Here is a 19,621-nt window from a genome sequence, read left to right on the forward strand (position 1 = left end):
ATGGAACAGGAACCGGTCAACGTGTATACATTACACGTCAACTGGTTTAGGACGTATACAGTGGAAAAACCCACTGCCAGAATACCAGTCGACGTATGGAAGGCTACACGTCGACTGGTTAAAGACTTGTACAATGGAAATGTTCACTGCCAAGATACTGGTTGACATGTGGGAAATTCACGTCGACTGGTTCAGGTCATCCGGTCGACGTATGGGATTTTACGTCGACTGGTTGGGTTATCCTCACCCAAAATGCCACTGTCCAAAGAAAACCGAGATACACCAACTTTAATAACCAACCACCTACACCACTACACTCACGTACATATTAAAATACATTTCAACACCTAATACAATAACAACTACCACATTGTTAACACAATTTACAACACGTTACTTAAAATACACTAAAGGATTTAGTGTAATTAAAAGTTAATTCCATTTCCCCAATGGCCATATACAAAATGAACCAAATATACCACATGTTGCAAAATAATACATTTTGAGTCAATATTTTAAAAAATTAAGCCCAAATACAAAGGTTAGCAAAAAGAGACATTTTCCTACTCCAAGCTAAGGCTGGGGTGGATTATCATTCGCTACTTCTTCTCCGTGTCCTGAAAAATGTTAAATATAAAAGGGTGAGCAAATTGCTCAATAGGTGGTGCCTAAAACACACCTCTTATAGCTACGTGAATCCAAATAATGAATAAAACAATAGGGAGCGAGGTTATGCTAAACAGGGGAAAAATACAATATCAATTCCAAATTCAAAACAAACAAATGCGTGCCATGAATGTAATGCCATGCATGTCACTCCCCATTTTCAGAAAACATCAATCGCTTCATAAACTGTTAATATAACCTGTCCTTTGGTGACTCTGAAGCGATACGAGAGAAGGATTGGCCACTGTCACTGACCCTTAGTACCCCCGCGGCGTCAGTTAGGGACAAATGGCTCAACCACGCTAGGGCGATCTCCCTAGTTCCCTCTAGGTTACATTAACACACCGGCCCTTTGGTGACTCCGCGGCGACCAGGTTTTCTCAAAATCCCTTGAATTAAAACATCTCCCCAAAAATCCCTTTTTCGTTTATTCCAAATCATTTTCCTCCATTCATGCCCCTTGGTATGCATGTATGTCTCATGCTTTCAATGCTATGGAAATAAGGGATTTTATACAACACATATAAGCATGTTTTACAAGAATTCTAAGAAAATTACACATGCTTTCATATATCACTTCTAGCAAGTTTACAACATAATAGGCATAGGAAAATCAACATTTAGACAAGGAAATTAACACATAAGCAAGTTTTTCATATAATTCAATTAACACATATGATCATAAACTTCATATACAACATTTACATCATCTTCAAGACAAATAACTCAAAATTAAACATGCTTTACAACAATTAATGAGAGACAGCTCACAAGGGAACAAGAAAAACATGAATTAGGAACCCCTACCTCAAGCTAGATGAAAACCCCCAATTTATACCACAGAATTTTCAAAATTTTAAGCTTAGCCAAACAAGAAATTGTTTACATCAACGTGAAGTCCTCACCGAGCTCTTCGAGTTGCCGCAAACGGCTCCAAAAATTCCAAGTATTGAAGGGGAAATCAAGCTCTAAAGTTTTGATTGAAAAAAAAAAAAAGTTAAAAGTAAAAGGGGTAAGAGAAAGTACCAGCGGGGAGAGAGAAAGGGAAGTAAGAAATGAGGCCTAAATGCCTCTTGGGTCAATCTTTAACATGATGTGTGGGCCCCACCAAAAATTAAATTTATTTTCCTTTTTATTTTTATTCTCATTATACACCACATATATATATATACTTATACACATTAATTCACAATCACTTAAAACAAATTAAATAAATAAATATGATGCGAATGAATCCAACCAAGATCTCCGGATGCAACAAATCTGGTAGCGGGTCCCACTCGGAACCGTCCGCCACGAAAAACGGAAAAAAATGCAAAAATGGCAACCTTGGCATTTCAAAGAGTCCTGGACTCAATGAAATGTCCCAACCAACTCTCGGACACAACCGGTACACCCTACACTGTCCGACACGCAAAACGAAAAAAGATAAAAATGCCCTTGCATGACGAAAAATTTCAGAAATTGAAAAAATGACGAAAATTGGACACGTTACAATTATAATCCAAGGGCTGACTTTTAGAAGTCATCATTTTCATGGCCCAGAAGTACCTCCACTACCTTACTCGCGGTGGGTCTTGAGACTTATGGTGGGTTTTGAATCTTTGTCTTCCTGATCTACATATTGCAAAGCCACTCTAACCAGAAGTTCCATATTAACCTTTTCATATTCACCATCCATGGTACAGTCTAATTTCTTCAATCCATGATGCATTTCCTGTAGTTCCATGCATCTTCTCCCACACCCATGTGACCAACCTTTGCTGCTCCATTACCCCAATATCATACATGGGGTGGACACCGGTCGGGCTCCTTCCTGTTATCATCTCCAACATGACGATCCTGTAGCTATAAACATCAACTTTGGAGGTGAAGGGCAAATTAAAAACCCATTCAGGAGCCATGTAACCTTTAGTACCTCTTATCCTAAAGAAACTTGAAACATCAGTGCGACCTCTATTTAAGAGTTTAGACACGCCAAAATCTGCAACTTTCGGTTGGTAATTAGAGTCTAATAGTATGTTCTAAGGCTTTACATCAGTGTAAAACCCACTCCAAGCACTCTTCATATAAATAAGCTAGGCCCTTTACAGTACCCAATGCAATTTCAAATCTCTTCGTCCAATCAAGAGTATTGAGAGTTAGGGTTTCTGCTAAAGATCCATGCTCCATGTACTCATACACCAAAAGTCTATACTTTCCCTCTGCACAATAACCCCACGTCTCTATCAAGTTCATGTGATTAAGCCTCCCAATTATGCTTTCTTCTGCTAGAAATTCTGTTTTTCCTTGGCTAGCTTCGCTGAGACGCTTGATTGCTGCAACTCTATTGTCAGACAATATGCCTTTATATACAATGCCACTACCTCCTCTTCCAAATTCTGCACTAAAATCACGTGATGCTTTCTTAAGCTCAGCATAGGTGAATCTTTTGAATCCGGTTGCAATGTTAAGGTAACCTTTCTCCATGGCAATGGAACCTTAACGGTTTCTATACAATACATACAAAACTAACAAGAAACCGATGATCTGAACTCCTTCGCATCCACGGGCGAACCAAAGCATGAACTTCACCGTGCCATTTTCTTGCTTCTTCGTGTAAGTTCTGTTGAGCTGTGTTGTAACTTAGGGTGAGCAATCTAACTAGAATTCTTGAACGATCTTGTCATAGGATGAAAGATTAGCTTTGGGAAATTTTATATACATAGGACTTTTAAAACCTAACGAGAGATATCTATTAAGCAATTAAGCCTTAATGTAACAGAGATAGTAACCTTCCTTGCTAAATTTGTATTAGATCCCTTGGCAATTGCAATGCTACAAACACTTCTCACACCACTCTAAGGTTTGGTTTGATTTGGGAAGTACCCAACATCATAGCTGTAGAATTCAACATGAGGAAATTCTATGAAAACAGCCTCATCATTATTGTTGCAAGAGAAATTGAAATCTGGTTCATAACCATAAGACCAATTTGTGTAATTTTTCATCTTATGTCCCAGTAGGCAATTGCATCTCCTACCGGTTTCAGCAGCGTAAGTGCACAAACTGTTTGGTCCGCAAAAACCATGAATGAAGCATGGGGTAGGGTGGGCTTGCCAAGAAACAATCCAATCTCTCCTCTTTTCATCTAGACTGTATAATCGAAGGTTTCCATCAGCATCAATAGTCCATCTTCTCTTAGGTCCCTTGCCGAAATCCACAGACGAGAACTTCAAATCGTCGGATGACTTGAAATGGCCATAGGAATCGAAGACCGCAGTTCTAGTGTTATTGTAAGTAGACCTTCCAATTTCCCATAACCATGGTCGCAGCCACGGGTTTGGCCAATAAACGCTGGATGTTTCAAGACCATCAAAACGAAGACGAAGATCGTGTTCATCATCGAAATAGAACTTGTAGAAACCAAAAGAATAACTGTTTTGGCTTCTTGATGAAACTAGCATGGTATTTTTGGTGAATAATTATTGAGGGAAAAGAGTATCTGTTGGTGAATAAAAGCTTTGCCAAAGGATTTCCCCCCCCCAAAGTATGAAGAACAAGACTACCAGTGTTATAAAGTTGTAGTTGCACCCAAGAAGCAGAGGTGGTTTCAGTGGCCCAAAGAGTGAGACGACCAGCATCGACTAGGATAAGATTCCCAGTTTTTAGTAGGGATAGCTTTGAGTCTCTTCCATTAACTAGTTAATCTCGGTTCGCCATCCAAACAACGGTGTGACTCCCATCGGATAATGCTTGACTGAACCATATTGCAAAGCAAAAAGCATTCTCACCTACTGGATAAAAGCCCACAGAGAATACACCATTTTCTGAAATCAAAACATCACCAAGTTTCTCCATAGAGATAGATGAGCCTTTCCTCATCCTATAGAGTGTTGAAGATGAAAATGATATAGATAGGACCAAAAAAAGACACATGAATAAAAATGGAGCACTCATATTGGCTTTAGCTGCTTAGATCAGTTGTAAATGGATTATGAATAACCGTTGAAGGTGGATCTTAATATAAGTAGAAACATACACTTGTTTGAAAGAGAAGGCATCTCTATGACCATGCATCTATAAGAATGAAATTCAAAGAGTTTACCAAGATGTCTACGCCAACAGGGGGATTACTGCGCCAAGCACATGACAATTAAGTTGGTTACTAACAAGTACGAAGGTTTTTTTATTTTCTTTTTTGCATGGAGAACTCATTTGGTGGACCAGCCTATTGATTACTCTCAAGAGCCCTCTTTAGCTATCATTTATGATACTAGAAATGCATAACATTATCAAATGGGTAATAACCCAGCTAGTACAAACCTACCTCCCCAAAGGGTAGGTCAGGAGTTTAAGTCTAGGTGGAGGCATGTGTGTGTGATATGCTATCGCATCACCCTCATGATATGCTTACTCTCAGCTTCAACCCTTCAATGTCGTTTTGGGGATGAGAGTGACAAGTGGTCTACTCGTCCAGTCTCTATTAAGGGAGGAGTTGGTGTATGGAAATTCATCCCGAAGGGATGGGATGTTTTCTTTTCCCATATTAGATTTAAGGTGTGTAACGGTAGATATGTTCAATTTTGGGAGGATTTATGGCGCGGTGATCAGCCGTTATCTTACGCCTTTCCAAGTTTGTATAGCATCACCACCAACAGACATGCCTGCGTAGTTGACTGTTATCGGCTTGATAGTAGTGGGATTACGTGGGACGTTAGCGTTCAGTGTTCCTTTCAAGATTGGGAGGGGACGAGGTATGTGTTCTTCTGGATATGTTGTATCAACATAAGGCAGTTGGCAGAGGTAGTGATGATATTAGGTGGATCCACTTTTCCCATGGTCGATTTGAAGTACGATCCTGTTTTGATGCCTAACCAACTTCGTTGGCATTGATTTTCCATGGAAAACCATATGGCATTTTACTGCTCCTCCCAGAGTGGCATTTTTTGTTTGGACTATTGTATAGGGCTAGATTTTGACGATTGACAATTTGAGGAAGAGAGGCAACTATATTGTTAATTGGTATTGTCTTTACAAACGAGATGGTGAGTCAGTGGATCATATCCTCCTGCATTGCCCAGTGGCGTACGACTGTCGGAACCTCATATTTGGCTTATTCGGCATGTTTTAGGTGATGCCTCGATCTTCTAAAGGTTTGATTAATGCATGGAGGGATGCCGTGTGAGAATCAGTGTTCGCAACAACTGGAGGACAGTTTCGCATTGCGTCTGGGGGTGCATTTGGAAGGAGAAGAATAGTAGAATGTTCAAAGGGAATGAGTCATCTATGGCGATGCTGAAACTTCATATTATTCGCTCTTTATTTAGTTACGTGAAGAGGAGTTTTGTGATGACCAAGTTTATCTTCATTTTTTTTTCCTTTTATATTTATTTTTAATTGCATTTTGTTATGTTGTGGGGCCTAGGTTAACTAGTTGATAAGATATGTGTGGATGAGAATGTGTGTGATATGTATATGGGTGTTTGTATAGAGAGAGAGAGTAGAAGACAAACCAAATCCTCTCATTTCTCCCACTCCACCGACACTCTCCCTTCTCTCTCCCATTCTTTTCTTTTTCATTTTAGTTCAACCATTTCTCCACCATTTCATCTCTAATCTTTGAGGTTTTGAGCTTGCCATAGAAGGGAAGTTGATGGGGATTACAAAAGGAACAAAACCCCTCAATCAATTTTGGATTTGGAGCACATTTTTCCTTTGGAGTAGCTAGGGTTTGCTCCTAGCTTGAGGTAGGGGTGTATTGTGCTTATAACCTAGGAGTTCTTGGAATTTTATGACCATTGTGTGAGTTATGCATACACTTGTGCATGTGGGTTGGATTAGAGAGCTTATATAATGATTAATTGCATGTCCATAATGTTTTATTGAGTTCTTATATTAATTTTCATGTATAACATATTATTTGTTTCATTTTTGATATTATTGATGTTTATTAAAGTGTTAAATTTTAGTGTGTACAATTACTTGTAATTAAATTGTCTTATATGTTGTGGTTGTTTATGAATTTTTATGTATTTGTTATCTTGTAAGGGTTAACTTTGAAGATGTACATTTCTATAATGACATTAAACTTTTACATAATTGAAATTTGATATAATAACAACATGAAATCACATGACTTTAAAATACCCAATTTGTTGACATTGCATCAAAGAGTATGCTATTATAGTGATTTGGATCATAGGACATGGATTGTGTGATTAGTATAATTTATGTGCGCATGTGAAGTGCAATTTGGGTATATCAATTGATAAATGGTAGAAAAAGTTATCTTTCTTTCATATATCTCAAGGGTATTTATACAGAATACATAGACCCATTCAAGGTAAGTCAACTATACAATTAATTTGACAACTAATACCCGCTAACTCCTAATAGATAACAGCTATAACTCTTAATAGATAACAGCTGTATATTCAGCTGTACATTCAGTTGTAACTCTTAATAGATAACAGCTGTACACACTAACTCTCCCCCTCAAGTTGGTGCATAGATATTGCACATGCCCAACTTGGATAGTGATGTATGAAATGAGCCACTAGTAACACCATGAATCAACATATTAGCCAGCTGGTTTGCACTCTTAATGTAAGGAACCTCTATCACACCAAAATCCAGGTTATCCTTGATGTAGTTTCGGTCAAGTTCAATATGCTTAGTTCGATCATGTTGCACTGGATTATTAGCAATATCAATAGCTATCATATTATCACACAAAATCAATATAGGTTTCTTTGGACCAAACCCAAACTCACTTAAGAGAATCTTCGACCATGTAAGCTCCGTAACTGCATGATGAAGAGCACGATATTCAGCTTCTGCACTAGACAACGATACCACATTCTGTTTCTTACTCCTCCAGGTCACCAAATTGAGAGGTACAAGGCTAGACTAGTTGCCAAGGGATACACTCAGACTTATGGGATTGATTATCAAGAGACCTTCGCTCCTGTGGCCAAGATGAACACTGTTCGAGTTATACTCTCTCTCGCAGTTAATTTGGACTGGCCATTACAATAGTTTGATGTGAAGAATGCCTTCCTTTATGGTGATTTGATAGAGGAGGTGTATATGGATCCTCCCTCGGGGTTTACACCTGAAGGAGGTAAGGTATGCAAGCTAAAGAAGGCTTTATATGGATTGAAACAATCACCAAGAGCATGGTTTGGCAGGTTGAGCTACTCAATGAAGAAGTATGGTTTTAAGCAAGCTTTGGCAGATCACACTCTCTTCTATAAGAGGAATGGTGATGATATTACTTTGCTTATCATTTATGTGGATGACATGATTGTTACAGGTAGCAACACCAATGAGATAGAGAAGCTTCGGAGCTATTTGGCCAAGGAATTTGAAATGAAGGACTTGGGGGCTCTGAAATACTTTCTGGGCATTAAAGTGTCTCGGTCCAGGTAAGGACTTTTTCTCTCTCAACGTAAGTATACATTAGATCTCTTGATTGAAACTGGTAACTCTGTGTGTGTTCCTATAGACACTCCTATTGAAGTAAATCATGGCTTAGCTATCTATCCTGATCAGATTCTGACAAATAAGGAGAGATATCAGAGACTAATGGGGAAGTTGATTTGTCTGACTCATACTAGGCCTGACTTGTCGTATGCAGTTAGTGTTGTGAGTCAATTCATGCACAATCCGAGTGACCGACATATGAATGCAGTGAATCGTATTTTGGCTTATCTAAAGTCCTCTCTAGGTAAAGGTATTATGTTCTCCAGGCATGGACACCTAGACATTGTGGGTTATACACATTTTGATTTTGCGGGAGCCAAGTTGGATAAGAAGTCTACTTCAGGGTATGTGTCATTCGTTGGAGGCAATTTGGTTACCTGGAGGAGTAAGAAACAGAATGTGGTATTGTTGTCTAGTGCAGAAGCTGAATACCGTGCTCTTCATCATGCAATTACGGAGCTTACATGGTCGAAGATTCTCTTAAGTGAGCTTGGGTTTGGTCCAAAATCTAAGAGTGATGTTATACATGCTATTCCTCAGTTTTACAAAATGATTATCACCCAATTTAATACTTAGGTTCAGGTTTTCCATTCTGACAACGGTGGTGAGTATGTGAATCAGTCTCTTACTGATTTCTTCAAACAACATGGCATCTTCCCCCGGACAACGTGTGCCTACACGCCACAACAAAATGGCATAGCAGAGCGTAAGAATCGTCATCTCTTAGAGGTGGCTCGTACCTTATGCTTTACTATGAATGTTCCTAAGCGTTTCTGGGCTGAGGCTATCATGACTGCTATTTTTCTTATTAACCGAATGCCTTCTCGTATAATTAAATATCAAACTCCATTAAGAATGCTATCCCGATTTCACTCTATTCCTTCTACACTTAATATTTGTCCTAAAGTTTTTGGTTGTGTGTGTTTTGTTCATATACATTCTCTTCATAGGGATAAGCTTGACCCTCGTGCTCTTAAGTGTGTCTTCCTTGGTTACTCTAGTTCACAAAAGGGCTATAAATGTTTTCATCCTCCTACAAGTAAATATTATGTGTCCATGGATGTTCAGTTTTGTGAAAGCGAGTCTTATTTTTCTGGGGATGTATCTCTGATTCCTCTTTAGGGGGAGATTAGTAGTAAGGAAGAGGAACGGTTATGGCTGGAAGAAAAGAGGTTGTGGATTTCAGGTAAGGAGGAGGATTCAGCTGTTATGAAAAAAGGAGAACCTTTAGATACTTTTGATCATGTGGAGACTGAGTTCGATGAAAAAATAGGTGAAAGACCAGCCTACTTGTTCAAAGAAGTATATGTGAGAAGGAACAAGGATGCCACTGTTATGCCGTCTCCTTCTAACTCTAGTACCCCTCTTGATGATATTACCATGCCATTGGAAAAATCTTCTATGATTAACTCTGAGGTACATGTTTCTTCTCCTTTAACTTCAACTTCAGATCATAGTTGTGAAAGGCGCCGGAGGCGCGCGCCTGAGGCGCAAGGCGCCTCCAGGCGCCATCTCAGCGCCTCTAGAACCTTAAGGCGCATAGGTTGCAGAAGGCGAGCGCCTTTTCTCTACAGGCGCAAGGCTAAAGGCGATATAAAGGCGCACCTGATGGAAGTTGTAATATTTTAACCGTTTTCTTTTGTAACTTTTGTTTGTTTATTGACTTTATTGATTTGTTTTATTATTTTATTGTTTCTATTTTATTACTTTTGTAACACATTGTTACCACATTAAAAAAACAAAAAACAAAAGAAGAACAAACACCAAAACAAAGTCGGAGACAGAGGTCACAGAGGCGACGACATAGACAACAGTTACTCTCGGTCTCGGATCTGTCATCTGTGTCGGATCTGCTGGATCTACGACGTCGGCGACACCACGACTCTGCCGGTACATTCTCTCTCTTCTTCTTCTCTCTCTTCTTCTTCTCTTCTTCTTCTCTCATCTTCCTTCTCTTCTTCTTCTCTCCTTCTCTTCTCGGATCTGTGATCTGTCTCAGTTTTTTTTTTTTTTTTTTTTTTTCTTTTCTTCTTCTTTTCTTCTCTCGACCGACCGTAGAGTCGAGTTTGGCAGTTTTTTTTTTTTTTTTTTTCTTCTTTTTTTTCTCTATTTTTTTATTTTATTTTTTTTCTTGAGTAGCTATTAAGGTACAGAGAAGAATTATAAAACCATCAGGAATTCTATATGTATATATATAGTTCTGATTTATAAATTTCAAGGTTAACAAGGTGAATGAAATTATTTGATAACTAAATCGAACCATATCATAATTCATAGCACTAAAGTATCAAGTTAGTTGTTGGTATATAATTGACATAAACAAGAAAGTTGGAACTTTAAAGAGGGAAGTAGATTGGTTAAACCTTTTTGTAAAGAACCTCGTCATTCAGTTACCCCAACAGATTGATTCTAACCTTTATTTTGGGCAAGTGACAATCATTTCATATGCCACTTTCTCAAAAGATCAAGAATTCAAAATGCGATTACCAATTACTCTGTTCAAAGAAACTTTTTACTTTTATAGATTAATTCATATATTAAGTTTTCTTTTATTTAGGAATTGATGACCAATTAAGATCACATGTTTTTTTTTTTTTTTTTTTTTTTTATGAAAAGAAATTGTTATATATGGATGGAATTGATGAAGGGGCCGGGGAGAGGAGAGTGGAGACTCTGGACTGTGACAAATTTATTATGTTGCTATTTTAATCTTAAAATAACAGTTGCTAAACTTGCTATTTTATTTTTTATTTATTTTTGGATTGTTGTAGCCTGTATGTGACAGATAGAATGTAATTCTTTTTCTTGGTTACGGGTTACCCAAAAAAAAAAAATTTATTGAAATCAGAAGGTATTTAATTGATTTTCTTGTAAAATTTGCAGAGGAATACAAAGCTTCTAATCTATACATAATTTACATAACACCAAAATACCAAATACAGAGAGATAGACTGATAGAGAGAAGAAGTTGTCCAGTTAACAACTAACACCAAATTGAAGTCAAATTTATTAACATCAAACTTAAGTTACTTAACACTGAAATACTGAATCCATAAAAATTAGCTCCAAACCGATCTATCAGCTCTCTCCACGTAGAGAGTGACTGTGAGTCTGTGACGGATATATTTCCCAATTTGAGCCAACACATTCTGCAGTTACTTTGCTTAATTACAATTACAGCCAAATTGTATGCCTGTATTTGTTCCATTGAATCATTCTAACATGTTAAAATGAAATAATTAGTGAAGTGTACTCTAAAGTCTAAATTATAAAAGACAATCGCAAATTGTAAATAGCAACTGTTTACTGTTATATTATTTTCATATAATATAATTAGGTTCTATTATTAAAAGTATGTTTAGTTGTTATAGTTATAGAATGAATGATGGTGCTTATAGTTATAGAAAATTAGATTGATTTGCAGCTTACATAATTTCTATTGAACTTGATTGTAGTTTGAACTTTAAAAGATGCCTAGTGAAGGTTCAAGAAAGGATCCGGCATGGAATTACTCACATTTGGAGAATCCGAAAGATACAAATGCTGTCACTTGTAACTTCTGTGCAAAAGTTACAAAAGGAGGTATTTATCGGGCTAAGCAACACTTAGCTGGAGGATATAGAAATGTGAGTGCATGCACAAGATGCCCATCTGGTGTTAGAGAAGAAATCAAAGAGTACATGAGTAAGAAAAAGGAAGAAAAAGAACAAATGAATTTGTTACCTAGTGATGAGATTAATTTCATTGATGGAGAGGATGAGGATGATGTCATGAAAGTTAGCAATCGGGGAAAAAGGGTAGCTAGTGCAGGCAGTGCTAGAGTCAATTCCTCAAAGATGCAAAAGCAAAAGGGACCGATTGATTTATATTTCACTCCCAGACTGGAAATTGTGGTACAAAAAAGAAAGGAGGGGGGAAAACAAACAGCCATTAATGATGCATGCAAGAAAGAGTTGAGAGGAAGAGCGTGTGCTGCTTTTGCAAGGTGGATGTATGATGCAGGAATTGCATTCAATGCTGTTAAGTATGATAGCTTTGCCGAGGTTGTTGAAGCAATTGGACAATATGGTCCTGGCATGAAACCACCTAGTTATCATGAGGTGAGAGTTCCTTTGCTTAGGAAGGAATTGGATAATACCAATGCTTTGATGAATGACCATAGGGAGGAGTGGTCAAAATTTGGATGCTCATTAATGGCAGATGGGTGGACAGACAAGAGAGGGAGAACATTGCTTAATTTCCTAGTAAATAGTCCAAGGGGAACCATGTTTATTGAGTCGATAGATACTTCTTCTTTTTCAAAGGATGGTGACAAGATGTTTAACTTACTTAATAAATTTGTGAACCGCATTGGAGTAGCAAATGTCATCCAAGTCGTCACAGATAGTGAGTCAAGCAATAAGTATGCCGGTAAGAATGTTCAATGTTTATAACTTTTAGAGTTTACATTCTTTACAAATATATAATTTAAATCAACTTTGATTTACTCATTCTCTTTATATCATTTTTTCTTTTTCCCGTTTGGTTTCAAATAGGGAGAATGTTAGAGAAAGAACACCCACATTTGTATTGGACCCCATGTGCTGCTCATTGCTTAGACTTGATGTTGGAAGACATTGGGAAAATACCGTCCATCTCTAGAACAATGCAAAGGGCAGTGGAGTTGAATAGTTATATTTATATACGACCAAAGTTGTTGAACATTATGAGGAACTTTACTCACAAAAAGGAGTTGCTTAGGCCTGCTAAGACTCGATTTGCTACATGTTTCATCACATTATCAAGTATTCACAAGCAAAAGAATAACTTGAGAAAGATGTTTACTTCAGAAGAATGGAATCGTAGTAAATGGGCGAAAGAGGAAGCCGGTAAAAGAGTTGCTTCTTATATTTTGATGCCTTCCTTTTGGAACAACATTGTCTTTAGCCTTAAGGTTTCCGGTCCTCTTATTCCGGTTTTGAGATTAGTTGATGGCGAGAGAAAGCCTCCCATGGGATACATTTATGCGGCTATGGATAAGGCTAAAGAAGCCATTGCAAAATCATTTGGGGGAGTAGAAGATAAATACTCAGATATTTTTGAAATAATTGATAAGAGGTGGAATGTTCAACTTCATCGCCCTTTGCATGCAGCAGGTTATTATTTGAACCCAGAATACTTTTATTCAAATTCGAAAATTGAAGAAGATGAAGAGATTGCAAAGGGTTTGTATGCATGCATTGCAAGGTTAGTCCTGGATGTCAAAGACCAAGACAAAATTACTGAGGAGCTGTCCTTATATTCTAAAGCTGAGGACCTCTTTGGTAATCCCTTTGCTATTAGACAGAGAAGTACACGAGGACCAGGTAAAGTGGTAAAGTATATTAAGTTAGTATAGCTAAGTGTTAAAATTATTTTGACAATAGAGTCGATAGAAAGATGAAGCTAAAGTTGCTAAACATCATTATTAATTTTTTTTTTAATAGCTAATTGGTGGGAAGCTTATGGCAAGTCAACAAAACTTCTCCAAAAGTTTGCTATAAAGGTTTTAAGCCTTACTTGTAGCTCTTCTGGTTGTGAACGAAATTGGAGCGTGTTTGAGCATGTAAGTATATACTATTTAGTATTTACTAACTAGGTTTGTAATTTAATTGTTGAAAATTAAAATTTTAATTTTTTATACGTACTAGTTAAAGTTGAATTTATTGCAGCTTCATAACAAGAAAAGAAATAGGCTCGCTCAAACAACGTTGAATGATTTAGTGTTCATCAAATATAATAGAGCATTGAGGCGTCGATATAATATGCGTGACACTCTTGATCCCATTTTACTCGATGACATTGATGAGAGCAACGAGTGGTTGACGGGGAGGATGGATGATTCTGATGCAGAACATGATCTAGTCTATGAAAATGATTCCTTGACATGGGGTGATGTTGCTAATTTTGCTGGTATTGGAGAGGCAAGCAGGCCGCAACGGTCTACTAGATCAAAATCTAGTTCTAGTTCACGGTTACCAACAAAGGGAGCAGGAAGTTCTTCAGTTCGACTTGTGGATGAGGATGAGGATGATTCAGATGAGATAGAAGAGGATCCTGAGAATTATGAATCATTTAGTGACGATCAAAATGATGTTATACTTATTGATGACGAGGATGATATTTAGATTCATTGGTGTTGTCTTCTTAGGAAGAATGATGTTTATGTTTGTTTTAGTTTTATCTTATACTTCTCCTTAGTTGACTTTTTCATCTTTATGTTAATATGTTTAATTATTCACTGTTTTGAACTCAAGTACTTGATTTACTTGGTTTTGGCATCTTTATGTTGAATATTTAACTTAAGTAATTCATTTAGTTGACTTTTACATCTTTCTATATACTATTGCATGATTTGCATCTTTAATACTTTATTGGGTGGGTTTTGTTTTTTTTTTTTTCCAACGTGCGCCTTGCTTCAGTCGGGCGCGCGCCTCGCCTTGCGCCTTGCGCCTCAGGCTCCAGGAGGCATTTGCGCTTTTATGCGCCTTGAGCCTTTAACAACTATGCTTCAGATATTAATTATAACCCTGTAACTTCTGTGGAGACTGCTGCCTTGAATCCACAGGTTGGTGATCAGGGTAGGAGGTATCCTTTTCGTGATCGTAAAGAACCTGATAGGTTGGGTTTTTCCAAATTTTCTTCTAATGTTGTCTATCCTATCTCTGATTTTGTTTCCTATCACCGTCTATCTAAGACTCACCTAGCTTTTGCCCTTCAGTTGTATTCTGTGTCTGTTCCTAGCCATTTTCAGGATGCCCTTGGAGATCCTAAGTGGAAGGCTGCTATGGTAGAGGAAATGAAGGCTCTCCAGAAGAACTCTACTTGGGAGTTAGTCGAGTTACCTCAAGAAAAGAAGACAGTGGGAAATAAGTGGGTGTTTACAATGAAGTATAAGTCAGATGGGACAGTTGAGGGCTACAAGGCTAGATTAGTTACCAAGGGATACACTCAGACTTACGGGATTGATTATCAAGAGACCTTCGCTCCTGTGATATACCCCTTTTTCTGTCTACCAGCAATATGCATCTCCAAGATCTGAGACCAAACACGATAATTAGCACCATCCAATTTAATAGGAATGGGAGAAGAAGTTTCGTGAATAGTCATCGTGGAGAACTTCTTGCTGTCAGATGAATTTTCAGTTAGAGAGGAAGAGTCAGTGGTTGTTTCGGCTGCCATGGATCGTGGCTAAGAGGTATTGAAGACAAGTAGCAGTAGCACAAAAAAGATTGCTGACGGCTGTTGCAGGTCTTTAGAAGTAAGGTTAAAATAGAAAAGAAAAGAAAAGAAAAGAAAGCAGCAGAAATTCCTTTCTTTTCTTTTCTTTTCAGCTTTAATACCAAATTGATAAATGGCAGAAAAAGTTATCTTTCTTTCATATATCTCAAGGGTATTTATACAGAATACACAGACCTATTCAAGGTAAGTCAACTATACAATTAATTTGAGAACTAATACACGCTAACTCCTAATAGATAACAGCAGTAACTCTTAATAGATAACAGCTGTACATTCAGCTCTAACTCTTAATAGATAACAGCTGTACATGCTAACTATATCATGGTATATGGATTATTTTGTGGACTTGTTTGTTGATTTTGGGAGATACTCGGGGGTTGTTACTTTGAGAATGCGAGGGCTTGGCGCTCGCGGATGAAACATGAGTTTTCCCACTTCATATTGGCCAATCGGTTAGCTTTTGGCGGACTAGTAATCCGAAAATGACTATTTTTATTTAGGCGCATAGTATGGCTATGTGACCGGGAGTGTGGGTGTGTTCTGAGTTATCTCATTAATTAATTTCAACTTTTATTTTCAAGTTAGCATTTATGTGTTATTGTAACTTGTGAATTTATGTACATTACACTATATTATTTATGCTTGTCTTGATGAATGAATTAATATTATTTATGCTAGACTAGGATGATCCTATTTAGGTTCCCCTTGAGACTAGATGTTAAGGAGCATGTTCCTTGTATTGTATGGCCATGCAATGTTTGTAAAATTTTGAGAAACCTAGTTTATATTCATAAGACATTCCTACGGAGCAATTTGTTGCTCACCCCGTTGATTCTTATATTTTTCAGGAAAGGGCATTGTCCAAGAGGAGGTTCCTCATCCCTAGCTTGATTAGGATCTTGATAATGTTTTTGAGCTACTTGTGACAATTGTGACATCCATTGTGTAACTTACTTTTGGACTTGTATTTTGACTCATGGTGTATTTGGATAATGTATTTGATGACACATGTTTGTAATATTCTGTTGGATGGAAAAATGACTTAGGAACTCACCCATCCATCTTTTGGAGTTGTTATGGAATTTCCTCTCTTATCTCAACTCATGTAATCCCATAACATTATTTCTCACCTTATGGTTTGTAATGAGGCTATGGAGGCCATAATTTCTACTTGGATTATATATGTACCCTTGCTATTTAATAACCTTGAAATTAAATTTTTAGACTTGTGGTGGAATTAAAACAATCACTGTATGATGTATGTAAATATGGGTGCACTTAATTAGACTAATGTAAATGATTTATTAGATATGAGTTTAATCACAAGTGGATCGTGATCGTGGCTTCCATGTATCTAAATTTAATACAGGTCCTTTAATTGAAGTCATGTACTGACTTGTCCCCATGAATATGTTTGGCCTGATATATATATATATATATATATATATATATATATAACATTTATATTCATACTATAATCATGATTATCATTTGCCATGCCCATGTATATTCAGGAAGGATTAGGCACTTTACTGGGCATTATTTTATGCCTTGTTTATTTTCCATTTATATTTAGGAATAAATTTTGGGGCTGGCAATGTTTTCCATACTGGCAGATCGTCCAACTCACCTAGCTTGTTGGCCATATGTGCCAATTTGTCATTTTAATTTCACACCCACTGTTTTGCAAACCTTCAAAAAAATTATTTTCCTTAAAATTTATTATTACTGTCATTATTATTATTGTTGTTGTTGTTGTTGTTGTTGTTGTTGTTGTTGCTGTTTATGTGCTGAATGACACCGGTTTTTCTCCGATTAATTATTTATTTTCTCAAGTGAATCTATTTATTTATTTTTTTATATATTTATTTTCCTTCCTTTTCTTCGCGACCTAAGTCGTGGAATTCAGGGTGTGACAACATGGTATCAGAGCGTCCGGGTTCGAAAACCTAAGGACGACAGGTTGGGTTTATTTCGTGTTCCATGTTTACATGATAATTATTGGTTACGTGCTTATATACTTAATTGTTTTATGACTTAGCATGATTTACATGTTTGTTCGCATTATCATGCATTGCGTTTCATACTTCCATTGAGTGAGTTGCATGGGATTGTGAGCACTTCCATTTAATTATTGACTTACATCTATATTCATCTATTTCCATTGTACTTATAGAACCATGCCACCTAGACGTGAGACTGGAGAGACTTCGCGTCCTAACCTTGGGGAGCATGTGAATGAAACACAACTTCTTAGGGATATAGTTCACCTCAGAAGGGATAGGAGCAGAGGCGTGGGTGTTGACCCACCACCTACTCCTTTTGATGGCGCACAGGTGATGATGGAGATAACACGTGGATTTACAGTGGCCATGGAGGAGATGGTTCGGAAAGTTACTGCAGGATTGAGGCCTCCAGAGCCGGTAGTGGCTAACTCGGCTATGGACTACCTTGTGACGTTTTAGAGCCTCAAGCTTGAGCCATTTGCAGGAGGTTTTGATCCACTAGTGTCAGAGTTTTGGCTTGACTAGGCGGTCAAAAAGCTTGACGGTATAGCGGTGCCCACAGATCGGTTGAGGATCTCTCTAGTATCCTTCTCATTCAAAGGTGATGCCGAGGTTTGGTGGAGATCTATCACCAACACCCATAATATTGAGACAATGACTTGGGAAGTCTTCCAGGGGCTCTTTTATGAAAAGTATTTCCCAAGGACCGCAATGAGGGAAATGAGGAAGAAGTTCGATGGCCTCTACCAAGGGAGTATGAGTGTCATGGAGTACGAGAACAAGTTTACGTCCCTCTCCGGCTATGCACCGGACTTAGTATGGACCGATGAGGACAGGGCCTTGAAGCTCCAGGATGGCCTACACCTTAACATTAGGCCATGTGTTTCAGTCTTGGATTTGAGGGTCTATTCTGAAGTGGTGAGGCGGGCATTGCTTGTGGAGGCAGAGGATAGGGACTCACAGCGGATTAGGAAGTCCAAGAAGCATTTCAAGGGTGAGGCTTCATCTTCAGGGAGTCAATGGAAGAAGTTTAGAGGAGGAGGGGGCAGTTCATACTCACAAGGGTCTCGGCAGTAGTCACGTCCTACACCCACAGTTCCCTTATCTTTGGGATCCACACTTGAGGTAGTCTGCCACCATTGTCATCAAACAGGACATATCAGGCCACGTTGCCCATAACTTCAGACATCTACCACACAATCTTTTGCTGCTTCGACCGGACTTCCGAATGCTTACTTTAGTTGTGGTCAGACGGGACATTTCAAAAGGGAGTGCCCACAGAGGGGGAATGGATCACGTGATGGTACGAGATCATAGTTCAGGCAGTCACAATCATCCGTGGTCCAGTCTGGATCCAGGGTTCTTCAGACACCATAGCTTGGAGCTTCAGATTAGGGCCCACGACCTACTAGAGGCTCTACACCCCGTATGTCTTCACAACAGTCAGGGTATCAGGGTGGTGGACAGCAAGGTTCAGGAGTACATGGTGATAAGCGCTGAATACTGTATATTCAAGCGCCCTAAATTGCATTAGTTAAGTCCGTCGTTTGTTTAATTAAGTAGATTATCTTCATTTGTGTGTATGTATATATTTTCAGGTCCATTTGCCAAAAAAGGAGCAAAATCAAGGCTTTGTGGAGTTTTGGCCATCAAAAGGCACAAGGCTGAATTTCTGGCAGCAGTGGAACCTGAACTTTGCTCGCCATTTTGACCTTGAAAACTTGGGAACTGGACTTCTCTCATAACATGAAAGATTTAGAGCTCTGAATCAGCTTTCCAAATCTTCAAACGGTTTGTCATTCGGAGCTCGGAGCAGAGAGTTATGGCCTTGTTACCAGAGGTGCGCAGAACTGCCTGGCAGCAATGCAATTCTGCCTTGATCTTCATTTTCGACCAACCATCCTTGAGAATTGGATCTCCACCAAAACATGAAGTATTTAAAGCTCTGAATTAGCTCTCCAAATCTTCAAACGGTTTGCCATTCGGAGTTTGGAGCACAAAGTTATGACCATTTCATCAAAGTAGGTCCGGGCGGAGCAAGGCAAGAATGGAGCATTCTGCTCCAATTTCGAGTGCTCGAAATTAGGGCAGAATTGCACTCGGGAATGGCCCATTTTCAGCCACTTGCATCTTGGGTTCCTCAATTCTAATTTCCCTCTTTAATGGTTGGTTGGAGATGTTGGTTGGTGGGGGTTTTTAGAGCCTTATCTATACAAGAGAAG

At 38.3% G+C, this 19,621-nt stretch overlaps 1 protein-coding gene and 1 pseudogene across 1 annotated transcript; one reads left to right on the plus strand and one right to left on the minus strand.

The window, feature by feature from the left end:
* Positions 1-2,227: 2,227 nt before the first annotated feature.
* Positions 2,228-7,371, minus strand: LOC132272628 (putative receptor protein kinase ZmPK1; annotated as a pseudogene).
* A 4,232-nt stretch (positions 7,372-11,603) lies between these two features.
* Positions 11,604-14,351, plus strand: LOC132272629 (uncharacterized). The gene is made up of 4 exons (XM_059773735.1): positions 11,604-12,543; positions 12,669-13,478; positions 13,599-13,717; positions 13,824-14,351. The coding sequence occupies exons 1-4, from the start codon at positions 11,604-11,606 to the stop codon at positions 14,277-14,279; spliced, it is 2,325 nt and encodes a 774-aa protein (XP_059629718.1). The 3' UTR covers positions 14,280-14,351.
* The last annotated feature ends 5,270 nt before the right edge of the window (positions 14,352-19,621 follow it).

This window comes from Cornus florida, unplaced genomic scaffold (genome assembly GCF_030987335.1).
Source record: "Cornus florida cultivar Cherokee Brave unplaced genomic scaffold, ASM3098733v1 CherokeeBrave_3.0.0_Hap2_Chr09, whole genome shotgun sequence".
Lineage (NCBI taxonomy): Eukaryota > Viridiplantae > Streptophyta > Magnoliopsida > Cornales > Cornaceae > Cornus > Cornus florida.